The 21,105-nt window shown below is 29.2% G+C and overlaps 4 protein-coding genes across 5 annotated transcripts; 1 reads left to right on the forward strand and 3 right to left on the reverse strand.

The window, feature by feature from the left end:
* Positions 1-3,298: 3,298 nt before the first annotated feature.
* Positions 3,299-7,850, reverse strand: LOC145182161 (galanin receptor 2a-like). Of its 2 annotated transcripts, none has more exons than XM_090071579.1 (2): positions 7,718-7,850; positions 3,299-4,730 (listed from the first exon to the last, which is right to left on the reverse strand). In XM_090071579.1, the coding sequence occupies exon 2, from the start codon at positions 4,682-4,684 to the stop codon at positions 3,371-3,373; it is 1,314 nt and encodes a 437-aa protein (XP_089927705.1). In that variant the 5' UTR covers positions 4,685-4,730; positions 7,718-7,850; the 3' UTR covers positions 3,299-3,370. The 2 variants fall into 2 exon arrangements, with proteins under 2 accessions (XP_089927705.1, XP_079913563.2); XM_080057437.2 differs by lacking the exon at positions 7,718-7,850 and adding an exon at positions 4,822-5,025.
* Positions 7,851-8,831: 981 nt separating this feature from the next.
* On the reverse strand, positions 8,832-13,145 carry LOC145182162 (pre-B-cell leukemia transcription factor 1-like). The gene is made up of 10 exons (XM_080057438.2): positions 12,891-13,145; positions 11,711-11,784; positions 11,376-11,593; positions 10,966-11,156; positions 10,492-10,627; positions 10,244-10,376; positions 10,071-10,144; positions 9,899-9,985; positions 9,763-9,810; positions 8,832-9,511 (listed from the first exon to the last, which is right to left on the reverse strand). The coding sequence occupies exons 1-10, from the start codon at positions 13,079-13,081 to the stop codon at positions 9,470-9,472; spliced, it is 1,194 nt and encodes a 397-aa protein (XP_079913564.2). The 5' UTR covers positions 13,082-13,145; the 3' UTR covers positions 8,832-9,469.
* Positions 12,891-14,424, reverse strand: LOC145182163 (large ribosomal subunit protein bL28m-like). Its single transcript, XM_090071580.1, has 2 exons — positions 14,159-14,424; positions 12,891-13,908 (listed from the first exon to the last, which is right to left on the reverse strand). The coding sequence occupies exons 1-2, from the start codon at positions 14,314-14,316 to the stop codon at positions 13,548-13,550; spliced, it is 519 nt and encodes a 172-aa protein (XP_089927706.1). The 5' UTR covers positions 14,317-14,424; the 3' UTR covers positions 12,891-13,547.
* A 4,636-nt stretch (positions 14,425-19,060) lies between these two features.
* Positions 19,061-20,462, forward strand: LOC145181807 (RING finger protein 32-like). The gene has a single exon (XM_080056979.2). It carries the CDS (start codon positions 19,132-19,134, stop codon positions 20,155-20,157), a length of 1,026 nt encoding a protein of 341 aa, XP_079913105.2. The 5' UTR covers positions 19,061-19,131; the 3' UTR covers positions 20,158-20,462.
* Positions 20,463-21,105: the final 643 nt, after the last annotated feature.

Below are 21,105 nucleotides of genomic sequence, written 5' to 3' on the forward strand. Positions count from 1 at the left end.
AAAAAACGTGCAGTACAAACAATAATTAAATAAAAGTGTTAAAGTTAGGTCTAAAATGAACTTTCCATCTTTGCCTAACATTTGCCAAAAGTTTGTCTTCGTTTACGTTAAAAATAAACGCAGGAAAGAAACGTTGGAATAAAGCCAACTTTTTTTTTTCCTTTATTCTTAACAAACTTTTTTTGAAGTGTTTTTTTACAGAATTACGCAAAAAGAATGTAAAATAAGATTTAATTCAACCTTTTTTTGTGTCAGTTTGATGAGAAAGTGGTAAATGAATGTACAATTCATATTTATCAAAAATTTTAAAATGTTGGAGGAGGGGAATTTGGCGAACACTGGAACCAAATTAATGCCTTTTTTTATTTTTTGTCACCCCGTCAAATTCGTTTGACTTTCTGTAAAAAATATATCTTTAAGTTCTTTGTCATAAAGTGTTAATTTCATCTAAAATTAACACTTTTATATGACTTTCAATTTTTGCTAAAATTTCTTAACTCTCTAAATTAATCAATATTAAATATAAACAGTTAATTTTTGAAACCCTTAAGTTTCTTAGAGATTGAGTTTAAAACATCTCCTCCTCAGGAATTTTTATGAAAATTAAAGTTTCTCAACAATAAAATTGTTAATAAATCGCGTTAAATTACGCTAAAAAGTAATTCAAAATGGGAATAAGCGAGCAAATTATTATCATTATAACAGAAAAGCTTTGTTTATAAATAAACAGTTAAAATATTCAAGATGAGTACAAAATAAACCGTGGAATGGCTCAAGAATAACAAGCTTGAAAAAACTTTACATGAAAGCAAATTTGAGCAGCAATAGAAGATGTAGTAAAATGGTTTTATTTTATATATTTTTTTTGTTGCACATTATTTTAAATCTAGTAAAAAGAAAATTCATCACTGGTTTATTTTTAAGAGGGCGTAGGAAAACACCCAAAATAATTTAAAATTTTACAACATTCTCCGTTCTACTTTAAAAAGCAAAGTAGCTAGAAATATTCCATTATTATGAAAACGGGACCAAAATCTATTTTAACTGTGAGGTGTGGATAAGAATGAGTTATAGTAAACTGAGCAATAGGTGCTCAAAAGAGTTATAAAAGAAAACATTGTGTCATTGGTATCTATTTTGCTTGATGATGAAAGAACGTTATTGGAGATAAATCGGGAAAGACCATATGAACTTGGCCGAGCTGGAACTAATACCTTAGGGAATAAGTAATAAGTGTTAAAATAAATTATGTAAATTTTGATTGGAACATTTATAAGTAACTTTATTGAACATATGTTCAAAGTGTGATAGTAATTTTTATCTAGCTTTTAAATAGTTTGAAGTTATTTCTAAAAAACACCCAAAGTTTTGTGAAAAGAACTACCGAGGCTTTATCTGTCAATAGACGCCACGTTAGCTGGCAAGCCATTAACAGTGGTTCTCAGACATGCGCTTGTATTTATCAGAAAATGAAGTCTGTACAGAATGAGAAATCCAAATTTATATGTAAACGAAGAGAGTGTGGAAAAACTGTTCTTGCCAATATACAATGAAGTCATGTAAGGTGCTTTTAAAATAATAGCACCATCGAAAACCATCGAAACTGAGCACTCAACCATTACAAAAATATTTAAGGTGTTATTAACAGCTTAGTAGAAGTTGCTACACAAGTTACACTTGTCACAATATTTTTAATCATTTTACCAAAAGCTGATGCGACTAGTCCAACAATTCCCTTAAAAAATTTGCCAGAACTGTCTAATGAACCTACGTGGTTATGGCTTTCTAATATGCCTTTATTGCTAAATCCTCGAAAAACTTTATCAAAAACTTTATTACTCAACTTTTTTTTTAAATAATTTTTTTTCTTCATCAAAGGGTATTTTGTGAAGTAAAAACGGTTCTGAACAGCCTCAGATGCTGATACTCCTTTGCAAAAAGACAGTTGACAAGAAGTTCACAAAACGATTCAAGTTGAGAAGAATCCTACCACTCCATTAGCCTTTCAAAGTGTCTGAAGTTGATCAAATGATCTTGAAAAAGAATCCTAAGATTTTGGGAAGGTCATTGTTGTCTGTCAACTCTTGGCAAAAAAAATCAAACTTTTCAGATTAAAGCAACAACAAAAAAAAAAAGCTTCAAAATTATTTAAAGAGTTAAAAAGCAGTTAAAATGATTTCAGATATTTACCGTAGATTCATCAAGAGAAGAAATTATCAATTTATTCATCAGAAAGGTAACAATTCTCTATCCATGTGCCATACAAAGCATCCTCTGTCAATAACAATGCTAGGTATTATTGCTTTAAGTTCAAGAAAACCCTCCTTAGATGGGAATTATGTGTCCTCCCCAGATGGAAATTATGCGTTCCAATAAGATGATATTCCGAGCCAAAAAGACCCAACATCTTTAAAAAGATAAAATGACTAATTTTTGGTCCTAGGATGTTTGACCTTTCCCCATCACAGCTTTGAATTTCATTAACTATTCAATGATAAGCTAGCAAAAAGACCCGTTTAAATTTTTTCAAATCATCCATTACAAGAGCTTGAGACTCTACGTCAAGAGAATAACACATCAGTCATTGCCAGGTCTTCAGCTCACATCTGGAGGTTGTCATCAAATAATTCTGATCTAATCGAATACTGAGGAATGCAAGGCATTGATCTTGGATTTTTCTTTTGTAAATATTACTCAAAATTGATTATTTTTGGTTCTAAAATTTTGTTAATTTAATAGTAAGGAAAAGAAAGCGTTTTGCCGCTGCATTCTGTAAAATTAAGTTTCCAATAACCTGGGTTGCAAAAAATGTAAATGCGGGAAGTTGCAGAATCAAAAATAAAATTTTTTAATTTTATGAGTCTGTAATTCACAAAGTACTAATTGACGTCAAAATTAAAACAAATAAACAAACACACTAAAAAAAAACTGTTTACACAGTTTTTTTTTAGTGTGTTTGTTAAACCTGAGCTCTTTGTTAAACATGAATTACTATTCAAGCTAAATATAAAATTTTTTTACAGATTCAAATAGATCAAAATAAATAGACTGTTCTGGAAATTCCGCAAAAATTTGCATACTTTACAAGTACAAAAATAAAGCATAGTAAATATATTATAAAGCCACATGATTAAAATAAGCATATAAATGTTATAATACTATATAGTTATAATACTTTATGCTTAATCTTGTTAAATCAAGTGATGATAATAATAATGATGATAATAATAATAACAATGATAATAATAAAAACAATGATAACAATAATAACAATGGTAATAATAATAATTATTATTACTATTATAGCAAACAGTATTAAATTTGACTTAATGAAGAAAATCTTTTCTTTGGCAAAAAATTATTTTTTACTTCATGAATCAAGTTTTTTCATGAGTATGGGATTGTCATAGGTGTTACAGCGATGCAAAAGATGCCTGGAATATTTTTTCAAGCCATTTACTTGCTGCTCGTCTCTCTCAACTGCTGCAGATATTCCCAGAGGATATTCATTTTCCCATAAGCCTGATAACTTTTTAACTTCATCGTCTGTTGATCGCTTTTTTAAAAGTTGCAATGATGTGATAGATGATATTCTTGTTTTAATTGAAGAACCGTTGCTGGTTCTGGAATCTGTCCGATTTTTCCAATGGAATGATGAGTTGTAAAGTATAGAACAACGAACCGTATCTTGAGTTGATTTGCACCTGTCGATTGATTTGTTGTAACAACACGGAAATATTAATCTAATAATTTCTCGCTTAAAAGATGTATGTAACCGGCTGTAGATGATTGGATTAGCGATGCTGTTACACATCTGCAGCATTGAAAGGATATCGTAGATGATTTTGGCTTTCTCTAGGGCAGTATGGCTAAAGATGTACCACAAATAAAACAAGTTTGAAGGCAATATGCAAACATAAAATATCATTACAACTACAAAAACCATTTTGTTGGCTTTTCTGTTTTGTGATAATCGAATTGCCATTTCTCGCTGGCAATGAGCAAATATTCCACTTTTTGCAGACTTCCTTAACTCGAATACAATAAGAGAATACAACACTGTCATTATTACTATTGGTATTACGCTTTGTATTGTAAACGTGCTAATTGTAAAGATGAGATATTCTTCTGATTTCATATAATTTGAGCATATTAAATTATCATCAAGACGAATTCTATCACCGAACAAATAAATACCTCCCAAAGAACCAGCAGCCACCCAGGTGCACGCAATAATCGTAAGTAAAGTTCTTTGATATGGCCGTCTATGCAAAGGCCATTTTACTACAATAAATCGATCAATAGATACAGCCAGTAAGGTTAATGCTGAAACTGTCATGGTTGTCGTGCTAAAAAAAGATATAAGTTTGCACCCATCGTTACCTATTAACCCAAAATTAAATCCTGTTTGTTCAAGAATATTTCTAACTGGAGCAACTACTGCGTTAAAAAAGTCTGCTAGGGCTAAACTAATCATAAAGATTTCGCATGACTTCAACTTTGACCATCTTAAACCAAACACGAGTAAAACTAAACCGTTTCCAGACACACCGAGTGTGACGACAAGAACACAAATAATCAAAATACCCAAACGCAGTGTTTCCGAGACGTTCTGCGCATTTTCAACTGTTCTCGATAAGAGGTTTTGAGGTAAAGTTGTATTGAGTTCAAAAGATGAGTTCATTGTCTTTCCTTTTCAAGTTTCTTTAGTAAATCTGTTACTTCGTATCCTTAAAAAAGTTAAATTCAAATGTAACCCATTTCATTAAATGTACAATGTAAAGACAAAACCATGAGCATGGACGAGAAAAATAAATTTACCTTGGTTTCCAAAATTCTACTTTTAAAGGAACACATTATTTATTAAAAATACAAGAGATATTTTTTTTCTTTTATTTGCAGAATATCAAACTTTTATCAGTTTGTGCTATCGATACTCCCCTTGGTGTCTTTTTGTAGTGAGGGGACGTTCATACATTTAGCGTCGTCATGCGGGTGGATCTACGTTATCTTGTGAGACATATTTATCATAGTTTATTATCCTAAAACATTTTATTCGTTTGTTGTAAATGCGTTAACTTAATTTAGGCTCATTTTCTCAAATATCATTAATGATTAATGAACACTAAATTAGTTGCAATAAACAAAAAATATCATAAAAGGTTACTAAAAAAATGATAAAACAAAAATACTTGATATAAATATATATAGTATTTATAAGTTAACATCTTTTTTTGAAATTTTTAAAAATAAGTATACTTTCCAAAATTATTTTTTTTATGAAATTTTTCTAAATATAAAAACATCAAATAGCGCTTTTGAAAACGGAGAAATTACAGTTTTACAGCCAAGAATATCAGTTGATAGCATGATTGACTTTTACAAGAATAATTCACTATTGCAAGGTTGAATTATTGAAGAACAAAAACGTAGTCGCAACTTATTTGAAATAAAATCAGACTAAGGTGAAGCAATACTCACTTTTGTATATCGCGAGGTTACAACTATTTTGTTTTATCTCCAATTTTAAAAGTTGGGAGAAAATGATTTAATAATCTTAGTAAGTAATGATTACTTTTAAAATATGTTTTATTTTTTAATTTTTTTTCTAAATATTTTGTTTAAATATAAGTTATTTAAAGCATAAATTGTTAAAGCATAATTGCTAAAATTTTAAGTAATTTTTCATTTAGGAAAAAATCAAAAACTTTCTCCAAACGTTTAAAATGGGAGATAGAACAAAATAATTCTAACCTCGCGATATAATAAACTGAAATAAATCAGTTATCAATGAGAAATTAAAAAAGTCAAATACTTTCTGTTTAATTCTTTTTATTTGATTATCAACTCAAAATCTTGAATAATATCTAAAATGTTATAATAGTGGAAGGATAACAGAGAAGAATCTGGCGATGCAAAGTCTGTCCCCCACCCTACATGACAATAATTTAGATTAAATATATTAGATCTAAATCGTCTTTATATAAAAGGTCAAAAATATTTGAGCTGAGATAAACAAGATATTAGTTTAAAAATTTTGAAGAACATCAAAAGCAAATCCGATACTCTAATCGCGCGGTTGAAGAGGTGGGGCGGAAATAGTTTTGGCCACTATCTCTAAATTTTAGAATTAAAGCTGTTAATATTCGAATTAAATTTTTAACAACACTAAATGGCAAAATTAAATTTATATTTTAAAGGGAATTTTAAAAATGTATATAACGAATCTCAACTTCTTTTACGGAATAAGTCAGTTTGGCAAATGACGAGCATAATTAACAGCATCATTTGTTAAACCAATAACAAACACACACACACACAGACACCAAGATTATATATATATATATATATATATATATATATATATATATATATATATATATATATATATATATAGCCCACCATTAATAAAAAGCGAAAAACTTGCAAAATGAGTACGAAAAACTTGATTTTTTTTCTTTGCTTTTATAATATAAAGCTTTTTTAAGAAGCAAAAATATCAGAAATGAAAAACCAGTTAAGGTTTGATCTTAGCAAATATTATACAACATCGTTTGCGACTCCTTCATTAAAATAATTTATTTATAAGGTTTCATGACGATCGCAAGCTACGTGACATAAAAAAAAATATTTGAATATATAAATAAAAGATAAGAAGTTCCTATACTAGAGATAAAGTATTATCTTTAAGGTAAATAATAAATATTTCATTTACCGATAAATTTACTAGTGATATTAAAAATTTGTAAAAGGTATCTTCCCAACTGAATTTGATAGAGGCAAAAAAACTAGTCCTAAAAAAAATGACCAAATTTCTTCATTTTCAAAAATATACCAAAAAAAGAAAATGATCTGATAAAAAAATATTTTAGGCGTCCTAAAGAAAATGTTATAAAGAGTAGTTCAAATTGGCTAGACTTTAGTTACTCGTTTTTTATTTATAAATCTGTTTCTTGTGATATTTTTGCGTTTCCTTTTCAAACTTTTACTCTCTTACAATTTCTACTTTAACAAGTTTCTAGAACTAATATTGATATCTAATTAAAAATGGTGCCAAGTTAACAATGGTACCATGCTGATATTAGTACCTAGTTAATAATGGTTCCAAGGCAATAATAGTTTTAAGGAAATAACAATACTAAGTTACCTACTATCTCGGTTTGTGCTGACTTTCTTTTTACATGGTTCCCAAGACTATGTGTGTATCTAAGCATCAGAGTCCCGAAAGACTCATAAGTACGATATTACCATCAACGATACTTCGAAGTTGGTATCAGAAAAATCAGTCCTTCCGAGACCGATTCCAATTCTGTATTGGTATCGGTATCGTAGGACGAGTATCGTAAAAAATGACCAATGCAGTGACTACACGATACTTTCCGTACCGAGACTCTAATGCCTACCTGTATCACCTCTCTAAAAATACTTTGGATAACAATTAGAGACACACTTTTTTTTTAAAGTACAGGTGCTCGATAAAAAAAAAAAGGTTCTGGAAAAATATTTGCTACAGAGAAAATGTACTTCTCGTATGATAAACAGGGTTTGTGATTTGATTCTTATTCCGATTTACTGAGTTTTTAAACGACTATTTCATCATACCAAGCTTGGATAAAAACTCAAAAGAACTTTGCGCGCAAAAAAAACCAATAAAGATTAAAAAAAAAAAACAAATCATCTCACCTGGATGAATTAACAAACATATTTTTGCACTTACCATAAAGATTTATAACTGGAGTAAAAAATTGTAGAAACTTCACAAATCAAAACGATCAAATTATAACAATATTCAACGAAATGTTTTCTCCTACGTCACTACGCAATACACTTAATTGAAATTTACACTCTGCTATAGAAAAAAGTAGCAATAATTTTCCTTCATGGAAAACTTACAGGCTATTTTTATTATGATTTCTGAGTGGCAGCAAAATGACTGCCGTGTTATTAACAGTTAATAAGACAAAGTTTATTTTATTTGTAATCCACAAGGCAAATATTGCAATCAAATAACTAAAGAAAATACTGAAATCTAAGCATGCAACTGTGAAATGATTTTACAGGAGCAAATTTTCTATAACGATTTGCTTTAAGACCTGAAAAATTAATCATATTTTTGCTTATTGGCGGATTGGCCTTTCTTTTTCCTAAAATTAGAGGGCTCCAACGTTATTTAGATCGCCAATTGAAATAATATCAAGTTTTATTTGAAGTAGTGGAGAAGGCGTAGCGTACAACTAGTAAACGCGTTTTTTACTGAGATTTCTTCAATAATGCTTTTTATTTATTTATGCTGGTTTATTTTTATTTATTTATGCTAGTTTATTTTTATTTATTGGATTAAGATAAACATGAAGTACTGAGAAATGTAAAACACTCTAAGACGTCATTTAACACTCTGAAGGTTAACATTTATAAGCGACCTTTGTTGTTTAACAAAAATATTTACTAAACGAAGAGTGTTCGCTATTCATGTTATGCAATTATTACATTCCAACCTATTATAAATTTAATTAAATTTCATAGTTTCTAAGCAGGCATATTTGTTTCTAGGTAGACATCTTTGTTTCTAGGTAGACAGTTTTTTTTTTTTCAATTTCCCGTGTTTTAGGTGATATTTAATAGGAAAATTTTTTTTCTGGATACAAACATCATACTTAACAAAAGCGAAATCTCACAAGTAAATCCTGCATCGATTATGAGATGTGTATCCTCGGCAATGACTACAAGAATATCAAGCCCTAATCAGGGAAAATAATAACTTGCTGCGTATTCCCAGAGTAAAAATATGCATCCAGTTAGTATACAAAAAATCTACAAATAATATAATTTGCTGCCCCAGGAATTCTGATATATTCTGATCATTCATCCCAACACAAATACTCATTCAAGAAATATATACATGTTTTTGTTCATAGTTATAAAATACACTCTCTCGTAAATCATTTTTTATATACAAACCCATATTTAAAAATAATAACAAAAAAAAAACAAAAAAACAAATGATACAAAATAAAATGATACAAAATTGAAAAAATTAATGTAATATCGTATTCGTTTTTCGTTAAATCCCCTTATATTTTAGTTAATAAAACTAGTCATTCAAAATATTTCCGTTAAGTTCGTTTAAAAAATCTGATAATATCTGCATTGTTAATAAATCAGGGGGCCATTTTATGAAAATGATCAGTTTGTATTTATCAAAGAGAGTAATCAGTCTGGGAAAATTACGCTTCATAAAGTGAATTTCTAATATCTCATTATCTCATTAGAATAATTGCGTCCGCAATTAATTTAATAATCTTGTATAAATGTAATTTAGCAAATTAAGAATATTAAGATTAAGAATCGCCAATAACTATCAGACTGATCATTTTTATGAAACGGTACCCAGATACTCAAAAGATAACTTTTTCCTCGTATCACTCGCTTTCTTAGAAACTTGAAGTTCTTACATAGACGTAAGGGAAAATCAGACACGAGGACAGTCAATAACAGCTTTAACCGATCCGAGCTGGAAAAAGAAATTAAAATACTACAGGTTATACTACAGGTTAAAATACAAATCTGTGTTTGTGGCCTATATTCAGGTGCATAATGAACTCACGAATAAATTACGCATAAATTAAAGGAATCTCGTCAGTAAAACTTACAACGTATTGAGAATACAAGTTAAATCAAACTTTATCAATAAAAATATAAAAAATTTCAATAATAATTCAATAGTAAAGTAGTAGAAAACTAAGATAACCAAAATAACAACACCTTTGCCCAAGTATTGATTGAGTCCAAAAGACTATTAAAACTATTAACCTGAAATAAAAAGAATAAAAAAATCATTCAATCAGTAAAAAAAGCAAAAGTTATTTTTTTGAGAAAAATATAAAAATTTAAAAAATACCGGGTTCTGAGTGATGTCAGATGAACCATTCAAATTGCTAGAATTACAAAAATTTTCCTGAGCGACAACAAGATGGTGATTGCTAACCTTAAATAGGTTACAGAACATAAAATTAACAAGAACAAAAAGAAGGCGACTAAATACAAATCTGCAAGATGATTTTAAAACCTACAGGTGGAACTCCCACTGCACAATCTGAAGATGCAAGCTGTGAGAAGATTTCATTTGTCAATTGAACCTGATCACCTTAATTAAAAAAAAAAAATTAAAACTGTATGAGTGAAAATCATTAACTTAAAAATGTAATAATATAAGAAACTGGAAAAACACCCAATGAATTTTTACCACGATTCACTTGAATTCGATCAGAAACAGAAGGTGATGTTGAACTTGATTTAGCATACAGAGTAGCTTCTTCTTGTGCTTTACCAATATTCTTTTTGTACCTTATCCTCTTATTCCCAAACCAGTTTGAAACCTAAAAAAATAACAAACAGTAAAAATTACAGAAACATTTTTTTTTTTTTTTGTAAGATGGTAATTTAAGTTAAACTATGATTAGACTAAATCCAATATTCAATTATATAAATGACCTGAGCAACACTTATACCACAGCTACGTGCTAGCTCTTCTTTTGTCTCTTCTGATGGGTAAGGGTTACTTAAGTGAGAATAGAAGTATTCATTTAATACTTCTGTAGACTGCTTACTAAAGTTTCTTCGCTTACGTCTATAATTAAAACAGAATGTGAAAATAAAAAACACACTGAATAAAAGTAGCAAAGAGAAATATGATTCATTAACTTGTTTAATGTTTACTTTGTAAAAAAAAAAAAAAAAAAAAAGAAACATTTGTTAGAATATAAAAAAAAAGTCAAGCTACATCACATAATCAATAATAACATTTGCAATAAAAAACATCTGCAACTTTCTAAATTGGTTCGGTCCTTTAGTTTTGAAAAAGAACTCCATTTTAAAAATTTCATAGCTCTTTTACAACATTTCAAAATTTGTAGTATATTAAAACATAATATTGATTTAATAAAATTGTTAAATATGCTTTTTAACCTGGCATCTAAAAAACGAGATCTGAGAATCATCACTGCCTCACAAGTACTCTGTTTAAGTTGCATCTGTATAGAATTAAACTTTCTATGAATAATGCTGACCATACGATCAATTTCTTCCTTTGAAATAGGGCGTGTTCGAGACTGCTCACGAAGCAAGTTCATGACATGAGTAGTGAACTCGGCACATGCCTTTAAAAAAACTATTATATAATTCTAAACAGCCATAAAAAGTTCAATTTTTCAACTTTACAAATTAAAGTGAATTAGACAAAAATATTGATCTTACAAAAAAGGGCAACATAAAAGTTTAACATAAACAGGTAAAAAAAGAAGCATATTGAGTTTGCACATCTCCTACCATTTTTAGATTAAACAATCTTTATAAAACTTTTGGAAGCAACTCTTTACCTGCTTATACTTTTCCAATTCAGTCTGATAGATTTGTCGTATTTGTGATAGCTTTATCTTGTAATCCGCATTTTCAATCTGACTATCTTGAGGAGAAATTGCTGTAGAATTAGTACTTTTATCTGAATCAGCAACTCCTTCAGCAAGTAACATATTGTCTAAACGTATCAGCTGAGGATCTGCTGGCTCATCATCTGACTGATTGCACAAGTTAATTGCTTTAAAAAAATCAGAGCTTACTTTAAAATGTTAACTATCTGATGTTTGATTCAATTGAATACAATGTGCTGTATTAAACTGTGTTTAATATAGAAAGAATTACTTCAAAAAACTACCTGTCTTTTCTTTGATCTCACATAAAACTGTGAAAAGTGCAGGTTTCATTCGATGACAATTTAGAGCATGTTTTCTAAACGCATGCACAATTTTTATTTTTATAATCTAGTTTGTGTCATGCAAATTGTATTGACTTTAAAAAAAAACTCAATTATTTAAATTAAACTTTATTCAATAAAATGCTTTAAATAATAATCATAAAAAATTTGCTACTTAAATCAAAATACTCTTCACTGTCTGAGACAGGGTGTAGATATTAATTTAAAAAAAGATAAGATAAAATACAGGCCAGTGTTTTATGAGCAGGCTTTTAGAATTCTTCCTTATCTCAGAAGAAGTTTTTTTAAATTTTTATCTCTAGTAAGTAATAAAAAAAACTTCCTAATGAAATTAAAAATCCCAGATTTTTCTTTTCCCTGCCTCATTTACTTCCAACTTCCAACATCTTATAAATTTGATAATATTAATTTAAAGCAATTTTTTTTTAATGAAAAATTAACAGAGTAACAATTTTCCATACTAACCCCAGCCATAGCATTGATTTCTAGAAGCAATAATGAAAACTATCCACATCAACTTGGGTCTTATAAACTTTTAGTCTTACTAGTTAAGAGCTTTCTCAAAATGAGAACTATGTAAACTATGTAAAGTTAAGAAAAACTAGTTGAGACTAAGATCCAAAACTTTAAACTAGTTAAGACTTCAACACTTTAAAAACTAGATTTTCCTAGTGACAAACATAAAATTTAACTAGGTGACATTTTCTGTTAAGATATAAGTTCAAAGTCAAACATTTTGGTGCTTCTCCTTTTGTCTATATAATAGCTTTTACTCTTTTTTGGCATTAAAATAAACTTGTGAATACCACAATTAACTGAATTTTAAGCCAATAAATGACAGTTTAAATTTTAAAAAGTGAAGGAGAAAGATCATTTGAAATAAAAATTTTAGAGCACCATAATTAAAAAATTTTTGTAAGGAATAGTAGACTTTTTCTATGCACTTTAACCACAGTTAATAAAACAGTACACCACAAAAATTGAAATCAAATGGATAATATAGCTAATATTACCAAACATAACACTATAAGTAAAAGATATTATAAAGTAATAGCTGCTAATTTAATCCATGATTTTTGGTCCTTTATTTTCTTTAAAACTTCTCATTTATAAAACTAACCTAGCTTGAGCTTCATCCAAAGATTGGTCAGTAATATTCATAATCTGCTGTAAAATGTCTCCTATCTCTTGCTTACGCAGCTCAGGTATATCATCTTCTTGAGTCATTGGAAGATTCTGAGACTCTTGCATTATCAAAGGGAGATTGGTTGATGACTGAACACCTTGTCGCCCTGATGATGCAGCAGCCATTTTCCAAAGTCCAAAAAACTAAGCAATACTTTTTGAAATTTGCATCTAGAAAGAGATCTACTAAGACTAATGAATGCATATTATTGTTTTATATATTAAGACACATTAAAAAACTATTATTTTAGAAAACCATGTTTTTATTTACACTGAAAACCCATAAACAACTCCATAAAAAAGTCACACATAAGTTAATACTGCCAACAGTTCCTAATATAATAACCACTATTACTATGATTGTTTCTATAATAAGTAATTTCAGTGTATAACATTTAGCTATTTATGCTTCAGACAATCACTCATAGAGTAGGATTTTAAAATATTACTTTAATTGTAGCATATTTTTAAATTTGGCATCAAACTTTTACTTAAAGTACTTCTTGATTTGAATATATAAAATTTACAATAACTAGGTTCTTCAATAATAAAGTGCTTAAAAAATTAATTATGCAGAAAATCATTAGACAATCTAACAGTAAATAGCATGTTTACGAGGGCCTCTCCAATCAAAATAAAACCTATTTACAAAATTAGGAGGCACCCATACATGTTTACTGACTCTCCGTGGTTTTATTTCTTCTTTTATCTCACTCAAGGTTTTATCATTGACTTGAAGCATTCTTTGGACAGTTTCCATTTTTCTTTTTAAAGCAATAGCAGCATTAGAAACTAATACTTTATCAGGAGTTCTCAAAATGTAATTATCAAAGCCACCAGCATAATCTATTGCACGCACAGCTTTCATGGTAAAAGTATATCGAACAGTTTCATCTAGCAAATCGCTGTAATATTGGCGTTCAAAAACATTTGGTTTCCAGAATCGTTTTGTCCTAAGAGGATATAAAGTGAATCACTTTTATGTTAGCTGAAACTTACATTTTAAAGATACTCTTACTTGTAATGTATATAATATATACTAAAATGATCATTGACTATATTTTCACCGTTACATAAAAATTTGTTTTATTTCCAATTCCATGTTTAAAAACAAACAAAAATAAGGATTTTTAAAACTTGTTAATAAACATAGACTATAACCTCAAAAAATTACTAATACTTTTTAAAGACTATCATCATTACTTTTTTTTAGAAAACGTTTCGATAAAACCAGACTTTACTCCAGCACCATGCCATATACCTTCGTTATTTTTTGGTGATATATATGATTTTCTAGTTTCCAACCCAACAAGTTTTTTTCGTCGAGCAAAGTTTAAGAATAGTAATCCAAGTTTTACCATCTCTACACTATATATTCACTAGTATGTAATATAAATGAATTATGGACCCAAGTCAAACGTGATCTGTAAGAAATGTGCTATTCTCATAGCAAAACCGCAAACTTTTTTATGCGGAAATGAGATAGAGGGGGAGAAGAGCTTGGAGGGGGGCTATCGACATGAAATTTTTGGTACTGGAATTCAACAGATCAACTCTCGATGTGGTTATTTAAATACAGTTTATGCTTCTGTAGTTTTTGAAAACAAAATTTAACACATAAAAAATTTCCATTTAAAATTTCCAGTTAAAAAATGACCTTTAATTTTTGTCTTCGAAAACTTTTTAATAAGAAGTTTGTTAAACATCTTCTGTTAAGTTCATTCAGATAACTGAAATTAGGTTAATTTTACTCAGTTTTCTAAATAAACCTAACAGAAGACCTGTTGCAGAACAGTTTGATACACTTCTGTTCACCATTCCCAAATATTAGCAGCAATTTTCTTTGGGAATTTGAACTGCAAATTGTTTCGTTAACACAAGATTATTCAATCGGTTGAGTAAAAATTTTAGTTAGATCATTAAAATGAATGCTTCTGGAATCTTTTTTATTAATTGAAAGTATCGAAAAAATTGTTGATCTGTTCTGGCTCATTGTTGATTTTAAATAGCTCTTGGGTATTCCATAAGAAAACAGGACAAATATTCCAGGAACCCACCATCTCAGATTTTCTTCATACTTTGTCAAAATGGTCACCTACATCACATAGATTACCTTGTAAAATTTTAAAAAGATTATCTATATTAGGATATTTTTTTAGTTAGGTGGACATCTTAGTTTTTTTGTTGTTTTTGTTTTATAAGCTATTGTAAAACCAAACACATGATCAAGCTGAAATTTATCACCCGAATACTTTTGAAGATGAGGAATCAGAATATGTTTATTTTTTATAGAAACAATGGGAGCAAAGCAAAAATAGGGACTTTTATTTTAGTTTAGCTCGGAAAATTTGATAAACCAAGAAAAGTGGCCTGGGAACCAAGGTAGAATTGTATTTTTGTCAATTTTTTTTTTCTCTTTTTAAAAAACATATTTAAAGAGTCTTTTGATGAAAAAATGAGGGCTGGGTTTTTTTGAGTATTTATTACAATTAATCAAGCAGATTTGAGTAATAAAAAAATTCTTTAGAAATTCTTGAATCCATCATTAATAGTGTATTACTACTATGGCTGAGTTAATTTAAAGAATGAACCTTTGACAAATCTTCTGAGTCTATCTGGTATTTGTGGCATATTGCTGAAAACGGCGGTGTTTTTAGCATAGTTAGGATGTAAGGTTTAAGAACCCAACAACAATCATCTGCTGGGTCAATTAAAAAAAGTGTTGGGTAAACGAGGATGCATGAATTTGACAAGGGAATCTTCATCATTTTCATCAATATTTAATAGTAAACCTGCCAACTTAAGCATATCGTATTTGCAGATATGATATTTTTCTGCTCTAATTTCTTGGAGATATTGAAACCAAAAGGTTGAATGTTAAATTGACTTCCTTCAGCTCAGACTCTTTTATTGCATCCAGCGGAGTAAATTGAAAAAAACTTCTTGTACTTCTTGTCTTTTAGGTAAGGTTTTTGCATTATTGAATCGGAGAGTCAAAGAATTACGGACTAAACAAATATCTTCAGCCTTTAAAAAAATGAAGTGAATGCCAGATGTGTTGTCTTTAGAGAAATTAAACATTTTTTCAGCATTCTGAATTTGTAAGTCAGTTGGAAGTTGAAGATTAGAATTGGAATTAATTTTTTTTAACCAGCCTACCAATTTTATCAGATGGTGACTTTCAATGTGATGTTGCAGAGAAATTCCATTCAAATTGCATCCTTATCTTTAGTATGGTAGTATAAATTTAAGAAATGGTTGCAATTTTTGTATTGGCCAGTACAACCATCAGAAAAGTAGTTGATTTTTTTCACTTCTCAGATCTACTGTATTGAGGATAACTGATTGCTTTTACGACATGACTTCATTAGCTTGCAATAAATTTCTTTTGCTTTAGGAAATCTTTACATTTATGTACTCTTGTGCTACTTCCATCTCTTCATGAGAAAATTTTTGTTTCAGAGAGTCATTTTCATCATTGTGGTCCTGTAATACAAACCAATAATCTTTTGTACCACTTTTTTTCGAAATGAAGGACGCATTTTAAAACCAGGTGTTGTTACCACACCAATTGAGTATATATCTTTTTCCAGTTGAATATTGATTTCTTTCAAACTACCTATATTTTTTAAAAGTAAAAATGGTCTACAAAAGTAAGAAGTGTAATTTAGGAACTGAGAAAAAGAAACTAAAAATTTGTTAAACTATTTAAAAGCTCAGTAGATGTACTCTTTGTAAAAAGTGGTTGCACAGTTAGTTAAAAACAAATAATTTTACTTTTTACATTGATTTTATGGCTTTTAAATGGGTCCAAGTAATTCTTTTGGGAATTAGCAAATCTGGTAAGTAAAAGTAACTCATGATGAAAACAGATTTTAACATCATCATTTAATATTGATTACCCAAATCGTCTTAATATTAAATTTCTATCTCTCTCTGAATAGCTTGATATATCTGTCAATCCAGTTGATTTAGTGTATAACATTTTATGAAATTGATTATTTATGTGTCAACTATAAGTAAACACAAATACACGGATTGATATATTGTATTAAGAAAACCGTTATGATTAATATTTTTACATTTTGAATATTTTTTGCAATTTTTATTGAAAAACTTGTTTTTTAATTTAATAATTAACTAAGGGATAAAAAAACAACAGCTGGCTTGATGACTAATGATCTGACTAATCCTAAGACTTTCCAGTTTTAATATTTGTTATTTTATTTGTTTTAGTAAAAACCAACTAATTATGTCTGTAATATCTAAAAGGAAGCATTTATTGATTTGAATAAAAGCCTCTTTAGAGAATAGATGAAAAAAGTTTTTATCAACTTTTCTTTTGTATAAATTTTCTGATTTAATTAATTAAGAAAAAGGAAAAATCAACACATACCCACAATACTTTCTTTTAAGCATTTTTTAACATGATTTTCCTATATTTTTACAACAAACCACAAATAACTTACGTCTCATTTTTTTCATTAAAACATTCTTTAAAACATGAATTTTGATAATAGAAAAAGATAATTGACAAAAAAAAGGGCTACCACGGTTAACAGGTCTCTAATTTGATTACATTTTTAGAGATAAATTGTAAAAGAAAAACAATCCTCAATTTGACCTCGCTTCGATTGTTTTTATGAAAAATAAACATTATATTCTGTTTCCCTCATCTTCAAAACTATGCGGGTGCAAAATTTTAGCTTGATCACGTGTATGGTTTTACAATAGCTTATAAAATAAAAACAACACAAAAAACAAGATGGCCGCCAAGCTAACAAAATCCCCAAACATAATTCATTTTGAAATAGCGATATCTCAAAAATCCATTTAATTACAGTGCTAAAATTTTGTAATCTATGTGATGTAGATCATCTTTTTGACAAAGTATGAAGAAAATCTAAGGTTAGATGCCTGTCCCACTTTCTCATGGAATACTTATCTTGACCAAATTTAACTTTGAATAACTCGCGAGCCACAACTGAGATGCAAACAGTTAAAAAAATATCTCATACACCAAGAGAGGTTTGAAAATTTGCTCGATAAAATCCCATTTTGCATTAAAATACATCATTAATAAATTTTCAAATTTTCTACCACTTCTACGTTGATGTTAAATATGATAAAATCAGTCAGTATATCGGTTAGCATGTTTACCTGGCGACCACGTAAACAGAGCCAGTCACAAAAGTCTACACGACAAAAATACTAAATATCCGAAATAAAAAAATGATGACGAAGTTAAATAAAGTACAATAACCTCAAGGTATTAACATGAAACCCTTGTTGCAAATTCTCATTTTGATGATTAAAACAAACAATACTTTATTTTTGGAGTTTTATTTAATATAATTATATATTGGCCTTGCTTTTTTCTCAGACACTGCCAGAAACCTCCTGGGCATTAGCATTACAAAGTTTTTCTAAAAGACGACACTAACGTCACCAGTCGTTAATATCTTATGATGGTCTTTTGATAATTCTTATTATTATCTTTTTAGTAGCTATCGCTATGTTTTCTGTTAAATCAGAAGTATATATCTAGTGACTAATCTTCAATTTTTGAATAACAGCTGGAGTGGCTCAGTCACCGAAGCGACGAGTTTTCTAAACAAAGTTTTATTAGCTTTTTAGGTTATAATATTTTTTACAACTATTTATTTGTTCGTTTATTTTTGAGATTTGTTTTTACTTCGTAGCTAAATTTAATAAGATGATTCAAAATAATTTGTTGTATGTTTAAAATATTTATGTTTCGAATTGTTTGCAGCAAATGTTTTTAGCGTAACCTTACGGGACATTAAGTCAAGTCTTTTGGGTTAACTCTGAAAAAACATGAAAGTTATATATTTTTTATCATCGCTTTCAGCATTGGTATCCCGGGCGGACCGTTTCCACCACCCCCTTTCCCTTTTAACCTCTCTTCCTCCTTCTCACCTTAGTGCACTAATGAGTATTACAAAATTAAATTTAATTTATAAATTCACAAATGATGAAAATAACTATCAAAGCACGACTTTTTAGAATCAAATTCAAATCCATTCACTATAACGACTTCATGCGCGAACATGGGCATTGTTTTGTTTTCTTCTTATAATCGTTTAAAATAATTTCGGTTAAGTGTTATTATCAACACAGCCCTATAAAAGAATTGCTCCAAAAAAATAGCATCAATGGACTTGAAGCAAAGCAGTGAAGGGTTTATTTCAAAAACAAATACACAAAAAGATTTTCAATCTGTAGTATTAACTTCTGTTGCAATACAAGATCACATTGTTAGGTCTTTAGAACTAATTTCTTGGAAAAGTAACGTGCGAAGAAACCACTCATTGTATAAAAAAAATTCGAAAACCGACGATTATTCAAACCTTGATAATAAAAAAGAATACGTCATCAAAGAAACAGCAGATTTTCGATGCTACTCGCTCGCCGAAAAATGGGGCATTTTCGAAACAAATTCTAAGGTCAAATTAGATGAAGCTGAATGGGAAGACCGAAAAAAATCCTCTTTAAAGAGAAACGAATTCTCTGATCCTTGTGCAATTTGTAAAGAACATTACAGCCCAAAACGTCAGGAGGTTCTTTTGTCATGTAGCCACGTGTTTCATAAAAAATGTATACAATCATTTTTTAAGTTTTCCAATAAAAACACTTGCCCAATGTGCCGAACGCCGAATTATGAAATGCGTGTAGTGTTTGAAGGTACAAGGGAAACACTAATTCGCAGTGCCATTAAAATTCAATCCGTTTGGAGACGTTATATCGCCCAAAAAAACTATAAACAATTTGTAGCTCTCCATCCTCCTTCGGATCCTATATTAAGAAAGAAGTTTTTCCGAGAAAAATATTTCAACTTATTGAATTCTTTGACAGAAACATACCATAAACATTGCAATGAGGTTGATAGTTTATTGGATTCAGTAACAATGAGTGTGAAAAATAGCAAGTCTATCTTTGAAAATATTCGTTTATTTACAAATAATCAAATAGACTGGAAAATGATCAGGATGAAAGCAAACGAAAGAGCAAGTGAATGTTCTATTTGCTTAACAAAGTTGAGAAGTGATCGAGTTACTTTACTTAGCTGTTCTCATTTGTTCCACACAACTTGTTTGAGCTCTTATGAGACATTTTGCGAAAACTTCCATCGCCTTTGTCCAGTTTGCAGATCTGTATACAGCAAAAAAGAGGAAAACTAGTTCGTGATAGATTAAAAAGGAAAAACTGCTTTAAAATGGAACGTTGTAAAGTTTGCTCTCATTTTTAAAAGTTGAATGTTATAAACTTCCAAATTATTTTCTCGATCTTATATCAGAACTTAGTAAGAACTTCATGTTTGATAAGAGCGTGGGAACAATTGTTCTATTATTCAACATACTCATGTTCATGCTCTGCCCGAACGATCACTGGGATTGATTTAGAGATCATTCAATTCTCCGCTAAATAACCTTATAGCTAACTTGTACCATCGAAAAACTGTCCAAAAATTAATTTCGTACAGAAACGAAGCTTATTCTGTAATCTAAAGTCTCTTACTCTACTTTTTTGTCTTTAGCAAATCCAAACCGTACAAAAGTAATGGTGACAAGTATTCAAGTAAAAATTTGCATTTAAACAAATATTAATTTCTTTGAGTATAGTGGAGGTTATAAAAACTAAATTATTACTACATTTAACGGTCAAACTTTATTTTGTGAACGCAGCGAGCATGACTGTAATTAACGTGCGTAAAAATAGACAGTTTAGTAATCTGAAAACTAAAGAATAAAATCATCGTTTTGTTTATAAGTTTTAAGTGATCAAAAACTTTTTTTCTGATTTTGTGGAAATGCATTAACATTCGTAAATTTTTTTTTTTTTTTACTTTGTATTGTTTGCCTCGACCTTCCAAACTTTCCTGCTAATTAAATACTTTTTGAACCCTAATCAAATTTATTAGTGAAGAGAATTCTAAACGTTAGAAAAAACCGTAATTTTAAAACAAAATTATTTATGTAAAAAATCGTTTGGCTAATAAAAAATGTTGTTCATCTTAGGGTGTCAAGAGTGTTCATCTTAAGCTGCCATTCATCTTAGGGTCTTGATGCTTTTTTGTTATTAATCCTCTGACTTTGTGGCTTTTACTTATAACAGTGATTACGAAAGTT

This window comes from Hydra viridissima, unplaced genomic scaffold (assembly GCF_058129835.1).
Source record: "Hydra viridissima isolate aposymbiotic clone 2 unplaced genomic scaffold, HvirCarnegie_v1 scaffold_14, whole genome shotgun sequence".
NCBI classification, from domain to species: domain Eukaryota; kingdom Metazoa; phylum Cnidaria; class Hydrozoa; order Anthoathecata; family Hydridae; genus Hydra; species Hydra viridissima.

What these genes read in the sequence shown, in the direction of transcription:
- LOC145182161 (XM_090071579.1), bottom strand. Translation starts at nt 4,684, where the DNA reads ATGAACTCATCTTTTGAACTCAATACAACTTTACCTCAAAACCTCTTA.
- LOC145182163 (XM_090071580.1), bottom strand. Translation starts at nt 14,316, where the DNA reads ATGGTAAAACTTGGATTACTATTCTTAAACTTTGCTCGACGAAAAAAA. An exon ending in GAAACGTTTTCTAAAAAAAA is followed by an intron (nt 13,909 to 14,158) that starts GTAATGATGATA and finishes ATATCCTCTTAG; the next exon opens with GACAAAACGATTCTGGAAAC.
- LOC145182162 (XM_080057438.2), bottom strand. Translation starts at nt 13,081, where the DNA reads ATGGCTGCTGCATCATCAGGGCGACAAGGTGTTCAGTCATCAACCAAT. An exon ending in GTGCAGTGGGAGTTCCACCT is followed by an intron (nt 9,986 to 10,070) that starts GTAGGTTTTAAA and finishes AACCTATTTAAG; the next exon opens with GTTAGCAATCACCATCTTGT. An exon ending in CTGACATCACTCAGAACCCG is followed by an intron (nt 9,811 to 9,898) that starts GTATTTTTTAAA and finishes TTTTTATTTCAG; the next exon opens with GTTAATAGTTTTAATAGTCT.
- LOC145181807 (XM_080056979.2), top strand. Translation starts at nt 19,132, where the DNA reads ATGGACTTGAAGCAAAGCAGTGAAGGGTTTATTTCAAAAACAAATACA.